At 44.9% G+C, this 26,562-nt stretch overlaps 5 protein-coding genes across 7 annotated transcripts in view; 3 read left to right on the top strand and 2 right to left on the bottom strand.

Annotated features, from left to right (window-relative positions):
- Window positions 1–109: 109 nt before the first annotated feature.
- On the top strand, window positions 110–5,213 carry LOC306850643 (kelch domain-containing protein 1-like). Its single transcript, XM_079386376.1, has 7 exons — window positions 110–494; window positions 861–931; window positions 1,835–1,944; window positions 2,026–2,098; window positions 4,464–4,548; window positions 4,622–4,674; window positions 4,744–5,213. The coding sequence occupies exons 1-7, from the start codon at window positions 438–440 to the stop codon at window positions 5,051–5,053; spliced, it is 759 nt and encodes a 252-aa protein (XP_079242502.1). The 5' UTR covers window positions 110–437; the 3' UTR covers window positions 5,054–5,213.
- A 326-nt stretch (window positions 5,214–5,539) lies between these two features.
- Window positions 5,540–9,845, top strand: LOC306850628 (protein kintoun-like). Its single transcript, XM_079386350.1, has 2 exons — window positions 5,540–7,403; window positions 9,205–9,845. The coding sequence occupies exons 1-2, from the start codon at window positions 5,676–5,678 to the stop codon at window positions 9,568–9,570; spliced, it is 2,094 nt and encodes a 697-aa protein (XP_079242476.1). The 5' UTR covers window positions 5,540–5,675; the 3' UTR covers window positions 9,571–9,845.
- Window positions 9,648–14,170, bottom strand: LOC306850637 (leucine-rich repeat protein 1-like). Its single transcript, XM_079386366.1, has 4 exons — window positions 13,997–14,170; window positions 13,825–13,923; window positions 11,590–12,317; window positions 9,648–10,247 (listed from the first exon to the last, which is right to left on the bottom strand). Exons 1-4 carry the CDS (start codon window positions 14,162–14,164, stop codon window positions 9,992–9,994), a joined length of 1,251 nt encoding a protein of 416 aa, XP_079242492.1. The 5' UTR covers window positions 14,165–14,170; the 3' UTR covers window positions 9,648–9,991.
- LOC306850638 (kelch domain-containing protein 2-like) lies at window positions 12,800–18,884 on the top strand. 3 transcript variants are annotated; one of them, XM_079386369.1, is made up of 14 exons: window positions 12,800–12,936; window positions 14,978–15,166; window positions 15,259–15,344; window positions 15,456–15,573; window positions 15,656–15,768; window positions 15,846–15,927; window positions 16,000–16,083; window positions 16,185–16,265; window positions 16,349–16,407; window positions 17,500–17,609; window positions 17,679–17,751; window positions 17,824–17,911; window positions 18,132–18,184; window positions 18,258–18,884. In XM_079386369.1, exons 2-14 carry the CDS (start codon window positions 14,990–14,992, stop codon window positions 18,367–18,369), a joined length of 1,236 nt encoding a protein of 411 aa, XP_079242495.1. In that variant the 5' UTR covers window positions 12,800–12,936; window positions 14,978–14,989; the 3' UTR covers window positions 18,370–18,884. The 3 variants fall into 3 exon arrangements, with proteins under 3 accessions (XP_079242495.1, XP_079242494.1, XP_079242493.1); XM_079386368.1 differs by lacking the exon at window positions 12,800–12,936 and adding an exon at window positions 13,785–14,121; XM_079386367.1 differs by lacking the exon at window positions 12,800–12,936 and adding an exon at window positions 14,369–14,743 and having other exon boundaries at window positions 18,258–18,601.
- Window positions 18,546–26,562, bottom strand: part of LOC306850625 (ribosome quality control complex subunit NEMF-like) — a 14,621-nt gene continuing 6,604 nt past the window's right edge. The window contains exons 11-32 of the mRNA XM_079386348.1: window positions 26,317–26,457; window positions 26,019–26,227; window positions 25,747–25,938; window positions 25,608–25,671; window positions 24,990–25,078; window positions 24,811–24,914; window positions 24,662–24,724; window positions 23,497–23,609; window positions 23,369–23,426; window positions 23,127–23,185; window positions 22,058–22,178; window positions 21,804–21,972; window positions 21,688–21,730; window positions 21,564–21,613; window positions 20,948–21,083; window positions 20,781–20,858; window positions 19,924–20,109; window positions 19,796–19,828; window positions 19,501–19,607; window positions 19,343–19,386; window positions 19,186–19,265; window positions 18,546–19,119 (exon numbers count right to left, since the gene is read on the bottom strand). Coding sequence (XP_079242474.1) covers window positions 19,042–19,119; window positions 19,186–19,265; window positions 19,343–19,386; window positions 19,501–19,607; window positions 19,796–19,828; window positions 19,924–20,109; window positions 20,781–20,858; window positions 20,948–21,083; window positions 21,564–21,613; window positions 21,688–21,730; window positions 21,804–21,972; window positions 22,058–22,178; window positions 23,127–23,185; window positions 23,369–23,426; window positions 23,497–23,609; window positions 24,662–24,724; window positions 24,811–24,914; window positions 24,990–25,078; window positions 25,608–25,671; window positions 25,747–25,938; window positions 26,019–26,227; window positions 26,317–26,457 — 2,217 coding nt within the window. The 3' untranslated portion in view covers window positions 18,546–19,041. The remainder of the gene's footprint in view (window positions 19,120–19,185; window positions 19,266–19,342; window positions 19,387–19,500; window positions 19,608–19,795; window positions 19,829–19,923; window positions 20,110–20,780; window positions 20,859–20,947; window positions 21,084–21,563; window positions 21,614–21,687; window positions 21,731–21,803; window positions 21,973–22,057; window positions 22,179–23,126; window positions 23,186–23,368; window positions 23,427–23,496; window positions 23,610–24,661; window positions 24,725–24,810; window positions 24,915–24,989; window positions 25,079–25,607; window positions 25,672–25,746; window positions 25,939–26,018; window positions 26,228–26,316; window positions 26,458–26,562) is intronic.

Raw genomic sequence — 26,562 nt, 5'->3', positions numbered from 1 at the left:
TCTTAAACCCAGCGCTCACTTTCTGCTTCACTCTGCGCTCGTCCATCTTCAACTGCTCCCGCCAAACCAGCACTTCCGCTTCCTTTCCAACAGCTTCCGTAAACATCTCGGACCTTTCAAAATAAAAGCCGTGTTGACTTCCTCAGCTACGCTTATATTTCTCTCTGCATATAGCTCTAGATCAGTTTGTTTTGTTTGTCGTAATTTCGTTTGCTATAAGAATGTTTGTAAAAGAATTAGCTGATGAAGTAAAACTCGAGAGAGAAGCGCTGTCTCGCGCGCACGCGAAAATCATGCCAAGAATACATTTTTCGCATATTTCATGAAACAGCAGTTTATTATGTTCCATTCTGCTCGAATAAAGATGGTGTTTAGCATATAACAGCAGAAACACACCAGGGGCCCGTTTCAGAAAGGAGGTTAAGTGAAAACTGAGTATGTTAACCCTGAAATCAGTTTCAGAATGGGAGGTTTGTCAAACCCGAGAAAGCAGGGTAAGTCAAGCCCGTTTCTGAAAGAGAGGTAACTTATATTCTGAGTCAGTTACCGTAGTAACTTACTCTGTGAACCTAACCTGGTCGGGAGCAGGTTTTCTTCGGGAAACCCAGAGTTTCTTTCGGTCTCCTCCCCCTTTTTATAGTGTTAGCGAAGTTTAAATACCTTATTCATTCATTCACGCTGAAAAATAGATTTTCTTACTACATTTTGCATGTTGTGTGCAATTCTTGGATTTGTGTGTAATGTTTTGAAAAAAAAGGCAAAGTTTTAAAAATGTAAGCAGTTGGAAAGAGCTGTAATAACCCTTTCTTCTATCATCAGTGCTGTAAACTAAACAAATAAGTGAGTGTATTTCTCTGCAGTCGGTGGCAGATCATGAAGTTTTTCTTCCAAATGACGAGCTCTGGCTGTACGACTTAGAAAATGGGTTGTGGTAAGAATGATTTGAGACTGTGTGTGTGTGTGTGTGTGAGAAAGAGAGAGACAGTGTGTGTGTGTGTGAGAAAGAGAGAGAGACAGTGTGTGTGTGTGTGTGTGTGAGAAAGAGAGACTGTGTGTGTGTGTGTGAGAAAGAGAGACTGTGTGTGTGTGTGAGAAAGAGAGACTGTGTGTGTGTGTGAGAAAGAGAGAGACAGTGTGTGTGTGTGTGAGAAAGAGAGAGAGACAGTGTGTGTGTGTGTGTGTGTGAGAAAGAGAGACTGTGTGTGTGTGTGTGAGAAAGAGAGACTGTGTGTGTGTGTGAGAAAGAGAGAGACAGTGTGTGTGTGTGTGAGAAAGAGAGAGACAGTGTGTGTGTGTGTGTGTGTGTGTGAGAAAGAGAGAGACAGTGTGTGTGTGTGTGAGAAAGAGAGAGAGACAGTGTGTGTGTGTGTGTGTGTGAGAAAGAGAGACTGTGTGTGTGTGTGTGTGTGAGAAAGAGAGACTGTGTGTGTGTGTGTGTGTGTGTGAGAAAGAGAGACAGTGTGTGTGTGTGTGTGAGAAAGAGAGAGAGAGACAGTGTGTGTGTGTGTGTGTGTGTGTGAGAAAGAGAGAGACAGTGTGTGTGTGTGAGAAAGAGAGAGAGAGAGACTGTGTGTGTGTGTGTGTGTGTGTGTGAGAGAAAGAGAGAGACAGTGTGTGTGTGTGTGAGAAAGAGAGAGACTGTGTGTGTGTGTGTGAGAAAGAGAGAGACTGTGTGTGTGTGTGTGTGTGAGAAAGAGAGACTGTGTGTGTGTGTGTGTGTGTGTGTGAGAAAGAGAGAGTGTGTGTGTGTGTGTGTGTGTGTGTGTGTGAGAGAGAGAGAGAGAGAGTGTGTGTGTGTGTGAGTTCTTCATGAAGCTCTGTCTCGTGTTTATAGTGTTGGGTTGGGCTTGGCTCCTGTGGGACGCTCATGGCACACACTAACAGCCGTGTCGGACTCGTCTCTCTTTCTGTTCGGTGGACTCAGTGTGGACTGCAGACCCATGAGTATGACGCACGCAAAAAACTACACTTTACACAAGAGTACAGTTTAAAAAACTAAACTACAATCCTTTTCTTTCTCCTCAGGTGACGGTTGGATATTTAATCTGGAGACAAAAGGATGGACAAAGATGGAGCATCAAAACAAGGACAAACCGCGGTTGGTGAAAACATGCAGAAATGGAGATGAACAGAATAAGATACTCAGGTGAAATCTCTGTATTTAGTTAGCACTTGTGTACTCGTGTATGAAGATGGTTCAAGTGCTAACTAACTAACTACAGAGATAGTATGATAAAAGTGCATTTCACATGATCTCAAGTTTATCTTCAGAAGTACTGAAGAATCATTTTAGTATATTAAATACAAAAATCGAGCACTGTAAGTACATGATCAGAATCAGAATCAGAATCAGAATGAGCTTTATTGGCCAAGTATGTTTACACATACAAGGAATTTGTTGTAGTGACAGAAGCTCCACAGTGCAACAGAAAGACAGTAACAGGACAGGACACAGGTAATGAAACAAAATAACAGGAAATAGCCAATAACCAATGTACAAAGCAGCAAAAAAAATAAAAAATACACAATATATAATATATAATATAGGCGACTATGTATGTACAGGTGAAGTATGTGCAAATTAGAAATGAGAAAATAAAATAAGTGAGTGTGGTGAATGGATAATGTATTAGTTGTGTGTTCTACGTTTATTTATTGAGTGTTCATGAGATGTATTGACTGAGGGAAGAAACTGTTCCTGTGTCTGGTCGTTCTGGTGCTCAGAGCTCTGTAGCGTCGACCAGATGGTAACAGTTCAAAGAGGTTGTGTGCTGGATGTGAGGGGTCCAGAGTGATTTTACCAGCCCTTTTGCTCACTCTGGATAAGTACAGTTCTTGGAGAGTGGGGAGGGTTGTACCAATGATTCGCTCAGCAGTCCGGACTACCCTCCGTAGTCTTCTGAGGTCAGATTTGGTAGCTGAGCTGAACCAGACAGTTATTGAGGTGCAGAGGATGGATTCAATGATGGCAGAGTAGAACTGTTTCAGTAAGTCCTGTGGCAGGTTGAACTTCCTCAGCTGGCGAAGAAAGTACAGCCTCTGCTGGGCCTTCCTGACAATGGAGTCAATGTGAATATCCCACTTTAGGTCCTGAGAGATGGTGGTGCCCAAGAATCTGAATGACTCCACTGCAGTCACGGTGCTGTTCATGATGGTAAGTGGGGGGAGAGCAGGGGGGTTTCTCCTGAAGTCCACGATCATCTCCACAGTTTTGAGCGTGTTAAGCTCCAGGTTGTTGAGACTGCACCAGACAGCCAGCTCCTTAACCTCCTGTCTGTAAGCAGACTCGTCACCGTCCTGGATGAGGCCGATCAGTGTGGTGTCGTCTGCAAACTTCAGGAGCTTGACAGAGGGGTCTTTAGATGTGCAGTCGTTGGTGTAGAGGGAGAAGAGCAGTGGGGAGAGTACGCAGCCCTGAGGAGCTCCAGTGCTGATGGTTCGAGTGCTGGATGAGAATTTGCCAAGCTTTACTAACTGCTGTCTGTCTGTCAGGAAGCTGTTGATCCACTGGCAGACGGAGGTGGGGACGGAGAGCTGAGTTAGTTTATTTTGAAGGGTTTCCGGGATAATGGTGTTAAAAGCAGAGCTGAAGTCCACAAACAGGATCCTCACATAAGTCCCTGGTCTGTCCAGATGCTGCAGGATGAAGTGCAGTCCCATGTTGACTGCATCATCCACAGACCTGTTTGCTCTGTAGGCAAACTGCAGGGGGTCCAGTAAGGGTCCAGTGATGTCCTTCAGATGAGCCAGAACCAGTCTTTCGAATGATTTCATGGCTACAGACGTTAGTGCCACAGGTCTGTAGTCATTTAGTCCAGTAATTTTGTGTTTCTTTGGGACGGGGATGATGGTGGAGCGTTTGAAGCATGAGGGGACTTCACACAGCTCCAGTGATCTGTTGAAGATCTGTGTGAAGATGGGGGCCAGCTGCTCAGCACAGATTTTTAGGCAGGCTGGTGACACACCATCTGGACCAGGTGCTTTCCTTCTTTTGTTTTTCCTGAAGACCTGGCACACATCGTCTTCGCTGATTTGAATTGTAGGTGTGGGGGAGAGAGGGGTTGCTGGAGGTGTGAATGGTTGTGTGGAGGGGTGTTCTGGGCGGGTGTGGGGTGATCGTTCAAAACGACAAAAGAACTCGTTTAAGTCGTCTGCCAGGTGTTGATTCTCCAGAGTGCTGGGGGGTGGTGTTTTGTAGCTGGTGATGTCCTTTAATCCAAGCCACACTGAAGCCGGATCGCTGGAAGAGAATTTGTTCCTGAGCTTGTCAGAATAATTCCTCTTTGCCACTCTGATCTCCTTTTCCAGTGTGTATTTGGCCTGTTTGTGATGATGGCAGTGCACTTGTTTTTCACCTGAGTATTATGACTCTTTTCTACAGAGTATGACTATATACAGGGTATATGACTCTTTTCTACAGATTTCTACAGAAGCATGTGTTTTATTTGTCTCTGGTTTTCTAGACTGTGGCACACCGCTTGTCCAGGAAGAGACTCGGAGGTTATTGTGTTTGGAGGAAGTCACGATTATATCCTTCTAGTGGACAAAGTGAGTGTCATGTGCTGCTGGAGGACAGTAGGATCCAGCAGATCTGTGTAATCGCTGCTGATTTGTTCTGCAGGGCCACTGCAACGATGCTCTTGTGTTCCAGACGCAGCCGCAGCCGCTGATCCGGTGAGAATCACTCCACTGATCATAGAAACCATGCGCTGATCAACACACTAATGCCATTCATTTCCTCAGATTGTGCCAAGACTTCATCGCAAGCCGTGCCGGTATCTTTCAGCGGCAGATCCCCGGTTTACCTCCAAAACTGAGAAGCGCTGTGCAGAACATTTATATTTATGCATTTAGCAGACGCTTTTATCCAAAGCGACTTACATTGCATTCAAGTTACAGTTTTTACATTTTATCAGCTCTTGCTTTCCCTGGGAATCGAACCCATGATCTTGGCGTTGCTAGCACCATGCTCTACTACTTGAGCTACAGGAAAGCCCAGAACAGGACCACTTTCTTCAGAAACACACAGAACACGTGTAAAACTCTGGAGTAATTACTTCTATTAAGATATTTATATTCAGTATTTGAACATTTGAAACTATGTATTTGACAGTTTTGTGTGTAAGAGCTGAAACACTTATAGCCTCATGCAAACCAAGCTGTTTCCTTCTGGGAACAATATAAATATGAATTAAATCTTAAATTTGACTCGCCACGCTTTCCCTTTCTGTTCAGCTGAAGGTCACTGACAGTTAAATGTGTCTCTGGAAGGACAAGAGTCAAGTTAGTCAAATTAATTCAAAGTTAATTAGAAGAAATAAGAAGAACAGTGAACTGATGAGATCGACGCGCTCACGCGAAGAGCGGCTCGACGGCGTGCGCGCTCTTTGTTGCTGTAGCAGGTTTCTATGGTTACCGAGGCGCGCGCTCTTTGTTGCTGTAGCAGGTTTCTATGGTAACCGAAGCCGCGTTACTAACGAAGCTTCAGTGGCTTTCATTTCGGAAAAAAGTAATAGAGTACAGTAATAGAGTACAGTAATAGAGTACAGTAATAGAGTTCAGTAATAGAGTACAGTAATAGAGTACAGTAATAGAGTACAGTAATAGAGTACAGTAATAGAGTACAGTAATAGAGGGCGTTCATCGGAAACTATTAAAGCAGTCGGTTATTGACGATGGATGTCGGCAGCAAACCGGAAGAACTGAACCTGACGCGTGAGGAAATGAATCGGCTCGGAGAAGCGCTAAAAGACGAGCAGTTCCGCGAGTTACTGCGCGAATACGCCGCGGAGATCTCGAGCCCCGAGAACCGGAGGAGGCGCGAGGAGGAGCTCGAGCAGCTGGAGGAGCAGAGAGGAGTCAGCGCGCGCTTCCTCCACCCGGAACCTCATCACGTGCTGAAGACACGCGACGCGCGCGGGAAACTCTTCATCAACATCTGCTCCGATCCGCTGATCGATAAACCCTCGAGCGAAGCGGCCAGAGACCGGGACGGAACACCGGGACACCGCTGGCGGCTACCGTTCAGCCTGACACCGGGCACACCGGACCGGGACGCCGCCGGAAACCCCTGCGTGACTCATGACGTCATCTTCCACCCGGACGCGCTGCGCTTGGCGGGAAACAGCAGGAGATTCCTGAAGCTGCTCCACAGCACCGCCATCAGAGGAATAGAAGACTCCTTCCACGTCAAGCTGGAGAAACACAACATAAAGCAGCTCAAGATGAAGTATAAAGGTGTTCCGCAGGCGGCGCTGATCCGCAGACCGATACCTGGACACCAGCAGAACACCTGCGAGAACCTGCTGCCATTCCCAGAACCAGACCAGACCCAGACAGAACCAGACCAGACCCAAACAGATCCAGAACCAGACCAGACCCAGACAGATCCAGAACCAGACCAGACCCAGACAGATCCAGAACCAGACCAGACCCAGACAGATCCAGACCAGACCCAGACAGATCCAGAACCAGACCAGACCCAGACAGAACCAGAACCAGACCAGACCCAGACAGAACCAGACCAGACAGATCCAGAACCAGACCAGACCCAAACAGATCCAGAACCAGACCAGACCCAGACAGATCCAGAACCAGACCAGACCCAGACAGAACCAGAACCAGACCAGACCCAGACAGAACCAGACCAGACAGATCCAGAACCAGACCAGACCCAAACAGATCCAGAACCAGACCAGACCCAGACAGAACCAGAACCAGACCAGACCCAGACAGAACCAGAACCAGACCAGACCCAGACAGAACCAGAACCAGACCAGACCCAGACAGATCCAGACCCGGACTCCAGACCATCATCTCATCAGTCCACAGCACCGCAGTACAGCGTGAAGTACCGCTCAGTGGTGGATCTGCAGGACTACAGGAGCTCCAGAGACTCGGGGCCCGGGGCCCGGCCCACAGAGATCATCGTCACCATTGACTTACCTCTGCTGGGGTCCGCTGGAGACGCCGAGCTCAGCGTGAAGCAGCGGCGGCTCGTCCTGGAGTCTCAGAATCCAGCGTATAAACTGGATCTTCCGCTCTCGTATCCCGTGGATGAAGACAAAGGGCACGCCAAGTTCAACAAAACTAAGAAACAGCTGACGGTCATTCTCCCTGTTCAGCCGGCGCCGAGCGCAGGGTCCCAGCGGATCAGACGTGATGAGATGAAGAGCAGCGATGAGGACGAAGCAGATCCAGAGCCCAAATCAGACGGCAGTACTTTAACCCGCTCAGCAGAACTCCAGCCTTCAGCATCAGAACCTCAGATCACCGCTTTAACGACAGAACCACAGACGCTCAGCGATCCAGCGGTGAACCGGACAGAACCGCAGGAACCGGATCAGCAGATCTGCTCTGTAGAAACGGACAAAGATCAGCCGGTCGACCATTCATCAAATACAGTATGTGAGCTTTTCCATACAGTGGATATAAAGTCTACACCCCTCTTAAAATGCCAGGTTTCTGTGGTGTAAAAAAAAAGAGACCCAGATAAATCACCTTTAATGTAAACTATAACCTGCACAACTCAATTAAAAACAAACTGAAATCTTTTAGGAGAGAGGGAGTAAAAACTAGGGGTGGTGATGGCGCAGTGGATAAGACACATGCCTTTGGTGTGAGAGACCCGGGTTCGAATCCACTGTGAGACACCAATGTGTCCCTGAGCAAGACACTTAACCCCTAGTTGCTCCAGAGGCGTGCGACCTCTGACATATATAGCAATTGTAAGTCGCTTTGGATAAAAGTGTCAGCTAAATGAATAAATGTAAATGTAAACTAAAATAATGCGGTTGCATAAGTGTGCACACCCTCTTATAACTGTGTTCAGAATCAAGCAATCAGTCAAACTGATGTTAAACAGGAGTCAGTACACACCTGCCATCATTTAAAGCTCCTCTGATTAAACCCAAATAAAGTTGAGATGTTCTAGTAGCTTTTCCTGACATTTTCTTAGTTGCATCTTACAGCGAAAGCCATGGCCTGCAGGGAGCTTCCAAAGCATCAGAGGGATCTCACTGTTGAAAGGTATCAGTCAGGAGAAGGCATTAGATATAGCACGGAACACCGTCATCATCATGTGGAGAAAACACAGATATTACCAAGAGCTGGACGGCCCTCCAAAATTGATGAAAAGATAGAAGAAAACTAAACTGGTCAGGGAGGCTGCCAAGAGGCCTACAGCAACATTAAAGGAGCTGCAGGGATTTCTGGCAAGTACTGGCTGTGTTGTATGTGACAACAATCTCCCATATCCTTCATGTGTCTGGACTGTGGGGTTGGGTGGCAAGAAAAACATCCAACCCAGCTAGATTTTGCAAAAACACATTATAAGTCTCCGAAAAGCATGCGGGAATATATCATGATCTGATGAAACCAAGGTTGAAGTCCTTGGTCATAATTCTAAAAGGTATGTTTGGCACAAAAACAACACTGCACATCACCAGAGGAACACCATACCCACAGTGAAGCTCGGTGGCTTTGGGGCCGTTTATCTTCAGATGGAACTGGGGTCTTAGTCAAGGTGGAGGGAATTATGAACACTTCCAAATACCAGTCAATACTGGCACAAAATCTTCAGGCTTCTGCTAGAAAGCCGAAGACAAAGAGGAACGTCATCTTTCAGCACGACATCAACCCAAAGCATACATCCAAATCAACAAAAGAATGGCTTCACCAGAAGAAGATTGAAGTTTTGGAATGACCCAGACCTGAAGAGGGCTGTGCCCAGGAGATGCGCTCGCAATCTGACAGATGTGGAGCGTTTGTGTGTAGAGAAGAGTGGGCAAATATTGCTAAATCAAGATGTGCCATGCGGATAGACTCCTACACAAAAAAACTGAGTGATGTAAGAAAATCAAAAGGTGCTTCAAAGTATTAGTTTAAGGGTGTCCACATTAAGTTTTTTATTTTTACTCCACCTTCCCTAAAATATTTCAGTTTGTTTTTAATTGAGTTGTACAGGTTATAGTTTACATTAAAGGTGGAAAAGTTCTGAAAGTATTTATCTTGGTCTCATTTTTTTGCATCACAGACACCTGGCATTTTAACAGGGGTGTGTAGACTTTATATCCACTGTATGTGTATATAATGCATCAAATTCACTGGATTACCAGTTTGAATCATTTCTGATCTAGTAGTGCAGTACATGTGACATACTGTAGATATGTGATAATGCATAACTGTTACTCTTTTCTGTGGAAGTTTTCCAGTGAATCTAAAATCACAGCAAACGGTGGAGATGAAGCGAGTGGCGCTCTGGAGACAGAAAACACGCAGGAATCAGAGTCGAACACAGCGAGGGACGCATTATTTCCACACCAGCCGCTGATGACGGGTAATAATGCACCGATAAACCAGCAACACAGCAGCTCAACAAACGAGGAGGATCTGAGCTCTTCTCAAGACACTGAAGAGCCAAAGACGAGACGTTCTTCAGAAGCCCACGAGAACACAGCCGAGCCATTCCTGGAGGAAGTTATTCTGAGAGAGATGGAGCCTGACGGCAGAGACATCTTCACCTCGGCCGCCTTGTGCTTCCAGAACTCCCTGTGGTCCGATTTAGACTAAACCTACAGTTTTCTCTTAGCTAACTGATAGTAATAGTGTGATACTGACTTATTAAAGGTCACTAAGCTTGTGTTTTAGTTCAGAGACACAAGTTTAATGTTTAAATGTAGAGTAAAATACAACTCTGTTTAGTTCACGCTTTGTTCAGAACAGAGACTGACGTTTTGGGATAAAAAAAAAAAAAAGCTTGATTGAAATAAAGGAAACGGAGCAAATACAAGGAAATACAGAAGCCTGTGATGTGAAATCATTCAATCATTTTTCTTTGGCAGCTCAAAGTTCTGTTTTAATGACTTTTATTTATTTCACAAAACATGTTGCAATGCTGGAGTTTAAAGGTCTTTTCCACAAAACTGTTCAGTAAACAAATCCTTAAACATCGAGCTAAAAGAACAAACACTGAAACAGAAGGTCAGAGAGGTCATCTGAGGTCACGCTGCACGCAGCCGTCCATGAACTCGCAGTAACACAGGAGCGAGCAGAAGTGCTTCTGCACCGGAGCCTCGGTGCCGCCCATGTTGTCCACCAGCACCACGGTGTGAGAGACCAGGTGCAGGTTGATGCTGACGGCCGTCTGGATGTAGGAGTCCACACAGACCCGGCCGCAGGCGCAGGCTTTGGAGAAGTCCAGCTCGTGACACAGGTGCAGCGGGACGGAGTGAGGGCCGTGAGGGATTCTGCCGGGAGAACAACACAAGACCAGCGTTAGCAGCAGCAGGAGGGCTGTAACGGTACACATTCGTACCGGACATTCTCAGTACGGGTCTTTCGGTTTGGTACGCAGGTGTACAAATCGTTCCAATTTTTCAGGAAATTCCGACATTAAATGCGGTTTTGACAGATCGCTGTATACTAACGCCTCAGTTCTAACGGCAGCGTGCTGGAGCGCTCTTTATTACTAGTTTTAATGCAAAGTAAACATGAATGAACATCTCACCTCTCACGTAATCACTCAATTAGTGTTTCAACCGTGGAAAGACGTCTTTAAAACAGCTTGTAAACAAAGTGTCACAAAGCATGACATTTACCTCAGGCAAGCCTTCAGCGTCTCCAGCTCGTTATTTGCTAGAGAAATTAAGTCTAGTGAAATGCATTTGGCAAAATATTAGACTACACTCATATTTACTTTAGCTGTTAGTGAGGTCTTATTTAATGTATATGTTTAAATAAATATTTTATGGAACAAGTTACAGAGATGCAAACGGGTAAGGGGAAAAGGTGAGAATATAGCATGGCTCGGGGGCAGATGCTCCACATGGAATTTACTTTTAAAGATATTTGCTTTACATTGTCATTTGTAGTTTCGTTAAGGTGCCTTTTTAAAATATTTTTTAATTACCTTATATGTCCCTAACTTTAATTTTTCACACGCAAAACATTTTTTTTTTAACGTCTTGTTGCAACATTTTACAAAAATCAAGATTGAATATATTTAGTAAAAATCCCATGTTATAAAAGATAAAGTGCTATGCAGGCCGTTAAAGACACTATTGGCTGATACTAAATGTTCTCTCTCTCTCTCTCTCTCTCTCTCCCTCTCTCCCCCTCTCTCTCTCTCTCTCTCCCTCGTTCACACATCTCTGATCTCAAATACATCAAATATCACCCTTTTAGACATAGTTTTTGAAGTAGAGTAAATAAAATAGTACTATACAAAACTTATTGAAACACCAATTCTTAATTTACCCTTGTAAGACCCCCCCCCCCCCTCATAAAAACACTTTCTCATTGGATCGAAGCAAATCTCACAGGTGACCTATTTTGATCTGAAAAGAGTGAGCTGTCACTGAAAGGAGAGGCGTGTGCATCTATGAAGTTGTGACAAATAGAAACGGTTTAATTTAAAAACGAATTACATGTTTGCATACAATTTTTTAATTTGAGTGTTTATTATAGTTAAAAATAATTCTATTAAGTAACCCATTGTTAAAGCAATTTGTTTATTTTTTTTTTTCTTGTCCTGAAACCATGACGTGACGTCTGAACCGTCGTGTTTGTGCAGTGTTAGCTGGGCCTCACCTGAGCTCCACCACGGCACGGGACGCTAGCTCCTGCAGCCTCAGCGGAAACGTCAGCCGGATCGTGTGCTCCAGAGCGTTGGCTTGAGTGAACGGGTTTCCAAACAGGTCCAGGTTCTCCAGACACAGCTTTCTGAAGCTGGCAGGAAGTACGGTGAGCTGGTTGTGAGCGGCGGACAGGAAGCGCAGCTTGGAGAGCCGGCCGATGTGGAAAGGCAGCCGCAGGAGCTTGTTATGGTCCAGCTTGAGGTTGACCAGCTGCTGCAGCTGACAGAAGCGAGCGGGAAGGACCTGCAGCTGGTTCTGACTCAGGTCCAGATGCTGCAGTGACGTCTGCAGGCTCGAGGAGCACAGGCTGTCGCTGAAGCTCTCCAGGTGATTGTTGTGCAGGATCAGCTCGGCAAGGCAGCTCAGATCACCGATGGCGGACGGCAGCTTCTTGATGTGGTTGTTGCTGAGGTCCAGCCGGCGCAGCGCTCGCAGAGACAGCATACGCAGGTCCACACGGGTCAGTCTGCAGTACGACACCTGCAGCTGCTCCAGAGAGTACGGGAAGCTGGACGTGAGCGGATAGTCCTTCTTAGACAGAATGCTGAGCTTCTTCTTGGGTTTCTCCACATCGCGGGCGCGGGCCGGGCCGAGAGGCAACAACGGGAGGGAGTCCGTGTCACTTCCTCTGTGTGCCAGCCGAGCGGCGGAGAGGAAGCTCTTCAAGCTGCTGCTGTCGGCCTGTGACACACACACACACAGAGAGAGAGAGAGAGAGAGAGAGAGAGAGAGAGAGAGAGAGAGACACACACACAGAGAGAGAGAGAGAGAGAGACACACACACACACACAGAGAGAGAGAGAGAGAGACACACACACACACAGAGAGAGAGAGAGAGAGAGAGAGAGAGAGAGAGAGAGAGAGAGAGAGAGACACACACACAGAGAGAGAGAGAGAGAGAGAGAGAGAGAGAGAGACACACACACACACACACACACACAGAGAGAGAGAGACACACACACACACACACACAGAGAGAGAGAGAGACAAACACAGACACACACACAGAGAGAGAGAGACACACACACACACACAGAGAGAGAGAGAGACACACACACACACACACACACACACACACACACAGAGAGAGAGAGAGAGAGAGAGAGAGAGAGACACACACACAGAGAGAGAGAGACAAACACAGACACACACAAAAAATACAAAAGTCAAGCCCAAACCATTTTAGAAGCCGTTCGTATCTTCAGCTTTTTAATAGCATCAATGTTCTATTTCTGTAAAAGCAGGTCTGTGCAGAACGAGAGGGACGCCAGCAGATATTCCCCCGGCATCTGAGAACCAGGTCAGATTACTGCCAATCACAGTCGACCGGCGTTACTGAGGTTAAACTTAAAGGGGTCATATGACATTGCTAAAAAGAACATTATTTTGTGTATTTGATATAATGCAATGTGTTTATGCGGTTTAAGGTTTATTAAAAACAACACATTTTCCACATACCGTACATTATTGTTGCTCCTCTGTGAAACACGTGGATAAAAGCTCATTGTTCTGAAAAGCCCGCTGCGCTCTGATTGGCCAGCTATCCAGTGCGTTGTGATTGGCCAAATACCTCAAGCATGTGACAGACACTTACCATATTTGGAAACACACAGCATCTCCACGACAACAACACTACAGCCAGAATAAAAGTGATGCATTCTTTCTTTGCGTAAACATTTGGGCGGAGTTATGCAAATCTTCCCACGCAGTGATGTAGACATGTGGGGCGTGACTCAACTTTTATAAACAATATAAAGATTTTAGTCTTGGCAACTGTACAGATCTTATCTATGCACAAACAGCTTGTAACGCTCCAAAGAGAAAGGAAAAGTCACATCATATGACCGCTTTAATATGGTCAGATATCCATAAAGTCAAAACTGAATAAACAGCTGAAGCGAAGCAGGAATCAGCACAGCCACAAAAAGACTGGCAATGGGATTCATCTTCATCTCAGAAGCCAACTGAAGACAGAAGGAGAAGAACTAAAGAGTCACACAATGCCAATCAGTCCTTAGTTCATTCATACAGTAGCTGGAGTTATCAACTACCATGAAGCCTAATATTTCAGTTTCTGGTTCAGTACAAACACAATAATAACTGCATTCGTTTCAAACAAACTAACTGTGTGTGGTGTGTGAAGCTGACAGCACAACTCTCTCGAATAGAAATGAAAGCACATCTTTACTTTACTCAGACAGATGTCCACCGCAGGCTCCTTCAGCCGAACCGTGGCTTTGCCGTCTTCCACGAACCGGATGAAGAACGTCTCGATGTTGTCCTTCAGCTGCAGAGAAACACACAGAGACTCAAGAGCTGATCACAGCAGCCATGAAACATGTGTTCGAGACAAAGCCTGCCTTGTATCTGGCTCCGCTGCGGTCTTTAGCGGTGCAGATCAGCAGATACAGACCCCGGTCCACATGCTTCCCGATGGACAGAAGCGCGCGGCTGGACCGGCCTCTGCTGCTCAGACCGATCGACGGTAACATCCGGTTCCGCAGCTCCACATCACACCGGAGCTTCATCCCGAAGAACACGCCGCAGTCCGCCTCACTGCACTAGTCTCTTGCTAAACAACCATTCAACTCCATTAAACATCGACACACGAGCTCCAGTACTGCGTGAACACTGGGTTGTATCTGGTGACGGAGACTAATTAGTGATCAGAAATCGTTAAGTGCGTGATAAACAAGCTCTGACTGAAAAACATTAAACTAACCTGAAGTTCTGAGGCGTTCGCGCTTCTCTGTTCTTCCGTTCAGATCGATTATTAGCAAACCAGCAGATACCAAACAAGTCCAAACTCACGCCGAATAATTAAAATCAAGCGTAAGACGATTAAATCGTGTTTCAAACAGCGCTCTTTAACGATCTTTCATGTTTAGGCTGTTGCGTAACGCGCGCTTCTTTACGTCGCGCATGCGCAGTGGACTGACGGACCTCACCAATATGGCGGCGTAATTTTACCAGAAGATATTTCCGGCGAGGCCTTTCTGCATTAAAATAGTTTTAATTGACGAGAGCAGCGCTGCTCATGACAAGCTGCTGTCCATGAATCATCCGAGTAACCCTCAGAAGCGACAGCAGGACTAGTTTTCATCGCTGTGAGTAGTTTTCTGTCATTATTCTGCCGCTCCATCAAAACAAGACTGATTACAGAAGATAATTCACTCGATTTGATCAACACTACTGACTAATTATCAGTTAACAGAGTTATTTAATCAGTGCTGAAGATGACACGTGTCGTGGTATAACACACTGATCATATGAAGCTCTGTAGAGGAGTTATATTGTAAATACACGTGCTTCAGGTCATTGCGGGATTGTTGTCATTCCAGTGACTGTCAGACATGGAGGAGGAGGAGGATGAAGGTGTGTTGGAGTGGGCTGCAGGACAGGAGGAGGAGGATGAAGATGTGTTGGAGTGGCTGCAGGAGGAGTTTGTGTCCAGGGAGCGTCCGGCGGAGCGCAGCGGCCACATCGCCGTCACTGACCGCGGCTGCATGTTCGTTTGGGGAGGATATAAGGTCAGTATTTACTCAGAAGATCTGTCATACTGAAGACCCTTGCACTGGTGACTGTGTGAAGAGATCTTTATATCAGCCTGTCGTTCTGTCAGAATGCAGACACAGAAGCAGCTGTATTCACGGACTTGTATTTGCCGAAGAACGAAGTCTGGATATACAGCATGGAGACGGGAAGATGGTAAAGCCCTGCCGCCACACGAGCTGCTGGAGTGTTTCCCGCTGCTAACGGCGTGTGTGTGTGTGCGCGTGCCTGTGCGTGTGTGTGTGTGTGTGTGCGTGTGTGTTGCAGGAGAATGCAGCACTCGGAGGGCGAGGTGCCGAGCTCGATGTCCGGCAGCTGCGGCTCGTGTGTGGACGGTGTTCTCTATCTGTTCGGTGGACATCAGGCCCGAGGAAACAGTAATCTGGTGAGTCTTCCTCCTGAAGCCAGGCACCGGATCAGTGGTGAGCTTCAGAAAGACACAGGTGTTGGTTTTGTGGTGTCTGCAGGTGTACCGTCTGCCGCTGAGAGCGTCTGCGCTCCGCTGGGAGAAGATGAGCGAGCTGACGAGCCTGGCGCCGACCTGCAAAGACAAGCTGGGCTGCTGGGTTTACAGAAACCAGTACGTCTTCCTCAAGCAGCATCTGATTCGCCAGATCCCGTGGCTTTCCTCCAGCTGTTTGTGGTCTGTTTCCGCAGGCTGGCGTATTTTGGTGGCTACGGCTATATAGCGCAGCCCGGGCACAGAGGAACATTCGCACTGGATGAGAACTCCTTCATGGTGAGTCCGTCTTCATCGCCCGGCGTCACGTGTGACGCGACTGTAACGAGAAATCGCTGCCATGTTTTTCAGGGCAACCACGCAGGACGAGGCTGGAACAATCACATCCACGTTCTGGATCTGGAGACGTCAGCCTGGAGCCAACCCATCACAAAGGTGTCACGGCTGTAATCCTGCAGGTATGATGTGTGGATCCGCATGATCCGGTTCTGACGCTGTGTGTGTGTGTGTGTGTGTGTGTGTGTGTGTGTGTGCAGGGACACGCTCCGTCGCCTCGAGCCGCTCACGCCTGCGCCACCGTCGCTAACAGAGGCTACGTGTTCGGAGGACGGTACATGGTGCGTGTGAATGAGGAGCACTGTATATACCCAAGCCAGCTGTCTTTCAGTGTGATTTGTGTTCAAAGCTGAATGTTTTGCAGGATCAGCGGCTGAATGACCTGTACTGCATCGACCTGGACACGTGGGAATGGAGTGAGATGTAGGTTCAGTGTTTAGGGCCTTAATTAAACATTACTCTGTGGTAGGACTGGGGATATGACCCAAATCATATCACAATAGGACTCACTTTATATTACTGTAACAGTTCACATCACAATATACTTATTTTAGCTTTAAATAAGGTCTTTATGATAATCACCAGTGTCAATATCACAAACTAATACTAGCCTCAATTAAAAAACAAAACAACTCAAGCTCACCAAAGACAAATAACCCATCAGCGATTAAACTAATTACAAGCAATAGGACAAAAAAAACTACTGTAGAACAAATAAGAAATGCTACATACATTGTATATAGCAACCAAATGTACACGGCAAAAGATGATTTTTTTCCCTTAGTTTTTTGTTGTTTTCTAGTATAAATATCTACAAATTCTTGAATTAAGATGCGTTTACTTGACAAGTAAAATAACTCAAGATATGTCTTGTTTTCTGAAAATATTATCCAAATTTTGTAAGTTTTTGCATAAAACAAGTAAAAATATCTGGCAATGGGGTAAGAAAAATAATCTTAATTCAAAGGCTATTATATTTCTTACTCCATTTACGTATTTTTACTTGTTTTAAGCAAAAACTTAAAAATTTGGATATTTTCAGAAAACAAGATAATTTTATTCAAGTAAACACATCTTAATTCCAGAGTTTGTAGATATTTATACTAGAAAACACAAAAATACCGTTCAAGACCCATGAAGTGGCAAAAATAAGAGTTCAATACTCGTGCGGTCCGTGAGCATCATCTTCACGTGTGTGACTGCATGCAACCAGAGGACTTCTCTTTCACTGCTGATTGCATTTTAACGGCTTAAAATCAGTTTTTGTGACCACTTAACAGTCGTCACCTTTATATATACCTTTTATACAGTGCTTTCAACGATACAGATCGTGTCAAAGCAGCTTTACAGTATCAAATAGAGAAAGTGTGTTGGTAAAGCAAAAGGATAATATTAAAGACACCGCAGCGTCACGTGAGCGTGTAACCGGTGTTATCGCCCGGCCGTTACTCTGTGGGATGCTGAGAGCTCAGTGAAGGGTCAGTGACGCTCGTCTGAAGCTTGTGTGTGTTTTAGGAGCGCTCCTCAGCACGGTCCGGTCGGCCGCTCGTGGCACTCCTTCACTCCGGTGTCAGCGGATCACATCTTTCTGTTCGGCGGCTTCACGACCGTCAGAGAAACGCTGAGTGAGTGACGCAGACGAGACGCACCTCGTCACTCCAAACACGTGCTTCATTAACGTGTCTGTTTTGCAGGCGACGCCTGGCTGTACTGCATCAGTAAGAACGAGTGGAAACCGCTCAAACACGAGCACACGGAGCGGCCCAGGTGAGTCTGACCTCTGACCTCTCGTCTGTGTTTGTGCTCTCAGTGATGCTGATGTTGCTGTGTTTTCTGCAGACTGTGGCACACGGCGTGTTTGGGTCCTGATGGAGAAGTGTTTGTGTTCGGAGGATGCGCCAACAATCTTCTCTCTCATCAACAAGCTGTGAGCAAAACATCAATACCTACTTTCTTGTAATGCATGTTTAAATGAAGAACTCCAGAGTAGAAACCAAATGCTCTGTAGTTAAGAATAATGTTCACTTGTAGTTTTGAGACTGACAGACACATGAGAGTTAGAACAATTTCCAGATTTAGGATCGATCCCTGCATGTTTTCTGGAAGCATCAGTCTGGATCCACTGACCTGCGCTCGTTTCTTCACAGGCTCACAGCAACCAATTACTGGTTTTCACAGTTCAGCCCAAACCGCTGGTCAGGTGAGTGATTTCAGCGAAGCGTCACACTTTCTGTCTCAGATGCTCTCTGAAGCTTGACTGTGTGGATGTCCAGGTTGTGTTTAGACGCGGCCGTCCTGCACCGGAAGCGCCTGGAGCTCATGTGGGACGTTCTGCCCAAAGCCCTGCTCCTTCGGCTCAGACAGAGAATCGCCGGAGACTCCTAGAAGACAATCACACTCTCGTTCAGACGAGAACCAGACCACCTGTGCGGAGAAACCAGAGACTTTTATGATGAGTTGGTGTCTCGTCTCATATGGTTTGGGAAAGTCAGTGTCATGTAAGAGTGTAGCAGAAAAATGATTTATTCCACTGGACAAACAACAACGCCTGATTTTATTTCAGCATTTTCAATTACTTTTATTAATACCACATCTGCATTAAAAATGTCAAACACTGGTCAATGGTCTTTTTTGTCGCCACAGTGTTACAATTTGTACAATTTCCTCATTATAACCAAACAATCAGCACTTCCTGTACAAACACAGCAGTAGGGGACGAAGTGAGAGACCAGTTTTACAAACCTGTACTGAATCTCTTCACGATTATCAAACTAATTCTCATGATCCGTCACAACACTAAACCTGATCTTCTGATGCAGATTTGTACAAAAAACCCAAATTTTGTATGGTTTTATATCACACTTTTTTTTTCCAACATGGAAAATAAATGGTGTAACATTCACATTTATATTGTTATTTTTATTTACTTATTAAATGCACTGAGTTGATAAGAGAAAAATATTTGCTTGAAAAAACCCCAACACATTTAAAGCTTAAACTCTTTTCTGTTTTATAACGTAAATATTGAGAGTCTCTCAGCAGAAATCATGCTGAGCTTCACTTCTTCTTTGCTGCTAACAGGTTTGGTGCAGAAACCTTGACTTTCCCAGGCATGTTTCTGGACAGATCCGTGTCCTGTAAAACAGCAGCGTTAGCCACACACACCTTCAGTTCTGATCAGATTCATGAGATGTCAAATACCTTCACGCTCCTGAAGAGATCCTTCTCTCGAGCGCTGGCGTCTTTCCCGCGCATGAAGCTCAGCACGGCGGTGCGGGCCGCTGCGGTCACAGATCACGCTTAGCATATTCACACACGCATTTATAGCATTACAGCTCCACAGTAAGACAAGCTTTACCTTTCCCCTTCTTCTGGGTGCCTGGAGTTAATTTCACTTTGTACCTGGAGTCAGAACAGGATGATTTTATGAGATGATTCTGCTCTGAGAGCAGGTATTATTATTGATATTAAATAGTGCAACGCTGCGGATGTGTTCAATACATCTTGAAAACGTACTTGTAGTTGGAGAGCGCCATGTAAGGAGCACAAACCGGCACCGCGAACATCAAGACATCGTCCGGATGAGGCAGACCGGTCAATGAGTCCAGAATGTTCTCACCATCCTGAAAACAATCAAATCACTGAATGCTGTACGTGTATCAACAACATGAGCCACAACAGACTGAATACAGATATCCATCGCTACAGCTCACGCCACTGCTGATGGTGTTCAGATCTGCTCTTGGATCCGAACACAGAGAGAGTTCAGATGATTCAATTCCTCATCCTGTTTGTTTCTTGCTTCACTCACCTCAGCAGCAGGATTGTCCAGCTCCTCCGTCTCCTGAAACACACAATCACGACTCAGTCACACTTTATTTACAGATCACACGTGTAATATTTCATCTGTCAGATATTATAGGTCATAAGCGCTGTGACCTTCACGTCTTGATCTCCTCCCGCAGGATCTTCAACAGCTTCTGCATCTTCGTTCTTCCAGACGGTGATTTCAGCTTTGGGCTTCACGGCTGCTTTCTGATGAGGCTGAGCTTTCTTTAGCGGTTCTTCTTTCATTTTTCCTTTCTTTCCCTTCTTTACTTTTTCCTCTTTATTGGATCCTGCAGACTGTTTTCATAACGTGTGAATGACGGACACATAACGACAGAAACAACCTCTAAACTACAAGAGACTGAAGGAGTCTGCAGATGTTGGACAGTATTTGTCTGTACAGCATGTGCTGGCGAGAAACGCTGTGCTTCTTTCTGTGCATTTACTGTCTGTTTCTGCAGCTGCCAGCCTCATCAACTCATGATCAGTGCTGGGGAAAGCTACTTTTAAAATAATGCATTACAATATTGCGTTACTCCCTAACAATAGTAACTAATTACGTTACTTAGTTACTTTTTATGGAAAGTAATGCATTACGTTACTTTTTAAATCTGGGCAGGGCTCGCTTGTTAGGTTTTAATATAAAAGTCCTTTCACACCAGAAGTGAAGTGAATCCGGCTCAGACTGAAGGAAATGTAGATGCAGGTCCGTACAGTAGAGGGCGCCGCTCAAACTAATCACATGAAGAATATGACGCAGGAGAAGAATCAACACTATTCAGGAATAACTACAATCAAACACAGATGTGTTATTTCTGCTTATTAGTATGATTGTATTGGATCATCGAAGCTCAGTAGCAAAGACATTATTTAAGAAAATGGGATTAAATACATGATATTTGTCTAACATATTTAATTATCGCAGGTTTGTGTAATATTCTGAGTTTGCGTTTGACTGTAATACTGACCCCCAATAACTTCATCATCAACTCTCGGTCCTCTTCATCCTGATCTTTGTATTTGTCCTTCATCTTCTTCAGTTTGTTCTGGGAAAAACAGTCAAAGCATCAACATGACACACCAGTAACACGTGACCGTGTTAAACGTGAAGATCACTGCTCGTTAGTGTAATGACCTTCTGTCCTCTCTTCAGCGGCTGATTGGCCGCTCCGTTCTTACACGTCTGCGTCACGCTCGGAGCTTCCGGCGGTTTGGAGTCGGATTCCTCCGGATCATCGGTGTCCTCCGGTTTCTGCTTCTTCTTCATGTCCCTGATGATCTAACATGTCTTTGCTCAAGATTGGCTAATATTCAGTAATATTATTGATTTGACTGCACTATTAGATCAGAATAAATCTGAAATTATATGAATAATGACTATTTGCAACATTGATACTAACTATATTGAATTCTGGAATTAAGATGCGTTTACTTGATCTGATTACGTTATTATCAGATATTTTTACTTGTTTGAAGCAAAAACTAACAAAATTTGGATAATATTTTCATAAAACAAGACACAATATCTTGAGTCATTTTACTTGTCAAGTAAACGCATCTTAATTCCAGAATTTGTAGATATTTATACTAGAAAACAAGACACAAATCTTTTGAAATAAAATACTAAAAATAATTTTTTGCAGTGCAGAAATTCAAGATAGAAAGTTGCCTTTTTTTAATATTGTATTCAGTGTTGGAAATGGGCCTCCATAACTATGTGTATTGTATAAAGCGCTACAGATGTGTCTCACCTGCGCTGTTTGGCCGTCAGGTGCTTCTTGGCTTGCGTCTCTGTGTTCACCTGCAGCACAGATGCAGCTGTTAACCCTGGGGTCACTCACAGCTGAACGGTGTGATCTCAGGTGTGTAACTCACCTGCTGGGGATCGTCCTGTTTGAAAGCATCGCTCTGAAGAGTCCTGCGGAGAAACACAGACTCAATCGTCTCGTCACACAGCAGTAAAGCAAGAGGACCGTCGGAGCGAGCCTCACCTGTTGGGCTGCAGGTGTGACAGAGAGATGCTGGTGTCTGGAAAGCTGATCTCTGGGCTCTGATCTTCCTCGTCTGGCTCTTCCTCGTGGTCTCGGACGCATGCGGTCGTCTCGTCTGGTGATCTGCTGGACTCCTGCTGCTCCTCAGCCTCGTCCTCGCTGTCCTCCTCTGAGACACAAACACAGACCGCTGATCATCTGACACAAAGCTGGAGAATCAGAGGAGACTGATGGAGATGTTTGTGAGCGGACACCTAAGAGTTCTTCTCCTTCCTCCAGGAGATCTGCAGTGCTGGAGGTCACGTCCTCCTCTTCCTCATCCAGCGTCTTCATCTTCCTCTCTCCACGATGTCTGAAAACACTCTGGTCATCCACCTACAATCAGAAAGAGACTGGAAACTGAAGGTGCGACATGAACGAGCGTAGATTACGATCACGTGGCCACTGATAACGCACAGATCTTTAACAGAATTTCCTTCTTTCTGTGTTTTTGCTGTTCTACGGCAGGAGGCGCATATCTTCTGAAAGAGCAGCAGAGTCGCAGATGTAAGAGCATTATAGTGCCATCATCAAACAGCATATCAATCAAAACTGCCTACTGTTAGTGAATGAAATGTCTGTGGTTTTGTGTCTTGTTTTCTAGTATAAATATCTACAAATTCTGGAATTAAGATGCGGTTACTTGACAAGGAAAATGACTCAAGGAATGCCTTATTTTTTGTTTTATGAAAAGAAAATATCAAAATCTTGTTTAGCCTTTGAATTAAGATTATTTTTCTTACCCCATTGGCAGATATGTTTGATTGTTTGAAGCAAAAACGAACAAAATTTTGATTTTTTTTAATAAAACAAGACAAAATATCTTGAGTCATTTTACTTGTCAAGTAAACGCATCTTAATTCCAGAATTTGTAGAAAACAAGACAAAAATACTAAGAAAATATTTGTTTTGCATTGTAGTACAGTGAATCTCGTCCTGATCAACTCCATCTGTTCTGATCATCGGTCTGAATCTGATCCAGACCGAGTCTTTGACAAAAAATGCAATTTTCTCAACTTTTTGTCCAAATGTTTTTTTTGTGGGTTTTTTTTATGAAACTTGCCAACATAACAAAAAAAATAGCATGAAGCTAGAATAAACATTTTGTTTCAAAGCAGAGGCTCTGTTCTTATTTTGGACATATTGCATATTCAGATATTCATACAACAAAATATTTTGAGTGCCGTGACATTTTTGTGAAAATGATCAACAATGCTGGCAACTATTTTAAGAAACGCAGGTGAAGAAAGAGTTAACACCGCCTCAGCATTAATGCATCTTTACCTTGAACAGAAACCCGAAGCCCATGATCAGATATGAAGGGGGCAGAAAGTTCTTCTTCCCTGCGGAACAGTGAAACAAAAAAATCATTTCATTTTGTAAACAACTTTTAAACAAAACATGAAACAACTTTTGTCAGAAGTGGGATCCAGACACAGGTAAGAGCTGGTGGTTTTATTATTGCTGGTTTCTAGCAGGTGATATACTATATATTCATATAAAGACACTGATGGACAAACCCTCACCTCTGATCATGAAGCTGCCGGTGGTCAGATACTCTCCCGTCGGAGCGGTTTTGGACACCTGTGGGAGATAAAGCACATGAGCGTCTGACCCGGACGAGCCTGCCTCCGCGTGTGCCGCTGCCGCTCACCTGATGATGATGGACCCACCACGCGCTGGTGACCACTTTAGCGTCCCACGCCGCGCTGTAGCACACGGACATCGTCCCAGCCTCAGTGAGCGTCCGCGGAGGAACCGGCTCGCCTGACGAACACACACACACACACACACACACACGCACGCTCACAACCACATCCTCCTGTGTGTCTGACACTTACATTTCTACTTCTGTATTGCAGTATTTAATTTCTGTTTTCCTCATATGTGTCCCTGCAGCACAAAGCAGTCATGAGTAGCACAGGTATATTTGTAACAATACCCAACAATACATTTAGTCAATAAAAAGCACTTAACAGTATCAGATTGGAGGATAGAGTGTCAGTAATGTATAATAATAAGATTAAACACTCAATTTTCAGTTAAAGGCATTTCGTTATTGAATTCAGTGATGTCATTGTCTAGCTCAGTTTAGTTTAAATAGTATCTGTGAAATCAAATTGACGATAATCGCATTGTATGGCTCAAAATTATAAATTTTTCTTTTATGCCAAAAATCATTAGGATATTAAGATCATGTTCCATGAAGATATTTAGTAAATTTCCTACCATAAATATATCAAAACTTAATTTTTGATTAGTAATATGCATTGCTAAGAACTTAATTTGAACAACTTTAAAGGAGATTTTCTCAATATTTAGATTTTTTTGCTCCCTCAGATTCCAGATTTTCTAATAGTTGTATCTCAGACAAATATTGTCCTATCATAACAAACCATACATCAATGGAAAGATTAATTATTCAGATTTGAGATGATGCATAAATCTCAATTTCCAAAAATTGACCCTTATGGTTTTGTGCTCCAGGGTCACATATTAGTGTTATATTTAATCTCTGCTGTGTTATTCCTATGCAGTCTGCACTATCATGTATGTCTGCAGTATGTCTGTACTTTCTTCTGCGCTGGAAGCTCCTGTTGTGTGTAAACATACTTGGCAATAAAGCTCTTTCTGATCCTGAATGACAGTTTTCACACATGAGCAGCACAAACAGCTCGTCCTGTGTTTGATTCCCAGCGAATGTCACCTGATTTTTCCAATCACTTCACTGATTTCTATGAAACTACAGCACATATGAACCCAGTGTTTGTGAACAAATGATCAGATCATCAGAGTTTGCTCATCATGCGGTTCCTCACCGGATGGGTTCTTGATCACGCAGCTCGTGGCTCCGTGCAGATCGGCGTGAATGTAAAGGTCTCCTGAGGAAACACATGCAGCACAGGATTCAGAGACACAGAGAAACCCCGGGGAGATCATCAGGAGAGCGGAGGACCTCGGCTCTGACCTGCTCTCAGATAGCGCTTGACGATCATCTCGTTCTGCTGCTGGTCTCGTCCGGCGATGATCAGGTAGTTCTCTGAGCTGACGAACCACAGAAACTTCTCAAACCTGAACACAAGAGAGCCGGCTCAGAGAAACACACACAGCGTTTGCAGGCTCAGACGGACGGATGCGTGTCTTTACCAGTACACCTTCCTGGCCTTCTGGATGCTGGTCACCGTCTGCACTTCTTTCAGTGTTTGTTTGGTCTTTTTCTCAGCAGATTTGAAGGCCTCGAGTCAAGACAAAAACAAAGCGGACATTCAACAACCCTGCAACACTTATTTGAACTGTTGCTGTCTGGGAAACCTTACAGGTCTATCAAAACACGCAAGATTCATGAACAGTTTTATCCCAAAGCTATAACCGTACTGAAAACACACTCCTGACATGAGAAGAACCGGTCATGAGCGGCTGCAAGCACTTTATTTCACTCAGCACGGTGTAATTATTAGTTTTATTTTCCTCTTTACACTGTAAAAAATGATTTTCTTTAGTATTTGTGTCTTGTTTTCTAGTATAAATATCTACAAATTCTGGAATTAAGATGCGTTTACTTGACAAGTAAAATGACTCAAGATATTATGTTGTGTTTTATGAAAAAATATCCAAATTTTGTTCGTTTTTGCATAAAACAATCAAACATATCTGCCAATGGGGTAAGAAAAATAATCTAATCTAATCTAATTTTTCTTACCCCATTGGAAGATATGTTTGATTGTTTTAAGCAAAAACTAACACCTCGAGTCAGTCTCTGCTCACCTTCTGCGCTGCTTCCACAGTCTTCTGCTCTTTCTTGGCCGCGCTTCTCTTGCTGTCGTAATACCTGACGAGAGACTCGTGCTTCAGTAAACATGTCACGAGCATCACGTCTGATCACAGGATTCACGTCTGAACTCACTTCTTTGCATTGGCGTAAGCAGAGAGATTCAGATCCACGTCCACCAGAACCGGTTTGTCCTTCTCCACTTTTCCTTTCTGTCCTTTATCTTTGTTCTTACCCTTTTTCCCCTTCTGTGCTTCTGGGGTCTCCACAGGCTTTCTGGCGTCCGTGTGTTCCACCTCTCCGTCCTCTGGACCGCTGTAGGGGTTTCTGAAAGAGAAGGAGGATGCGGTCACACCGAGACATGGTGAAGAGCATCTGATGCCTGCGGGACGGGTGAAAGCTCTCACTTCAGCAGCATGGTGATGTGATTGCTCTGCAGCTTCAGCTCTTTAATGGCACAGGCCACAGGATCTCCGGCCACCTGAGCTTCCTTCACGATCTGACCGATCTCGGCCCAGTCCACCTGATTGGCCAGAGCGCTGCGCACCACCTGAAGAGCTCGGTCCACGATGTGAAGATTCATCTCCACCAGCTCTCCCTTCAGCCGGTCCACCTCCTACAGCACCACACACAACCAGACCACGCAGTGAAAGAGTGTAGGATCGTCACACAAACGCTCTGGTTTGTTCTTGCACGCTCACAGACCTGAGCCTGATGAAGCGTCTCCAGCCGCTGCTCGTGATCTCGTCTGACGTTCTCCAGCTTCTTCAGCGCGTGTTTCTCCTGCTGCAGCGCCTTCACGTCCAGCTTCTGACTCTCCATCTTCGAGAAGAACTCATCGACCGCCTGAGATCACACACAAGATCGTGCATCGCTTACAATTTAGACAAGTGTCAGAGATAAACTGTGAAGAACGTTTGATAAAAGTCCATTTCAGTTTCTTTTGAAGAC

The sequence above is a fragment of the Barbus barbus genome, assembly GCF_936440315.1.
Source record: "Barbus barbus genome assembly, chromosome: 30".
Lineage (NCBI taxonomy): Eukaryota > Metazoa > Chordata > Actinopteri > Cypriniformes > Cyprinidae > Barbus > Barbus barbus.
This window is presented reverse-complemented; position numbering and strand designations above follow the sequence as displayed.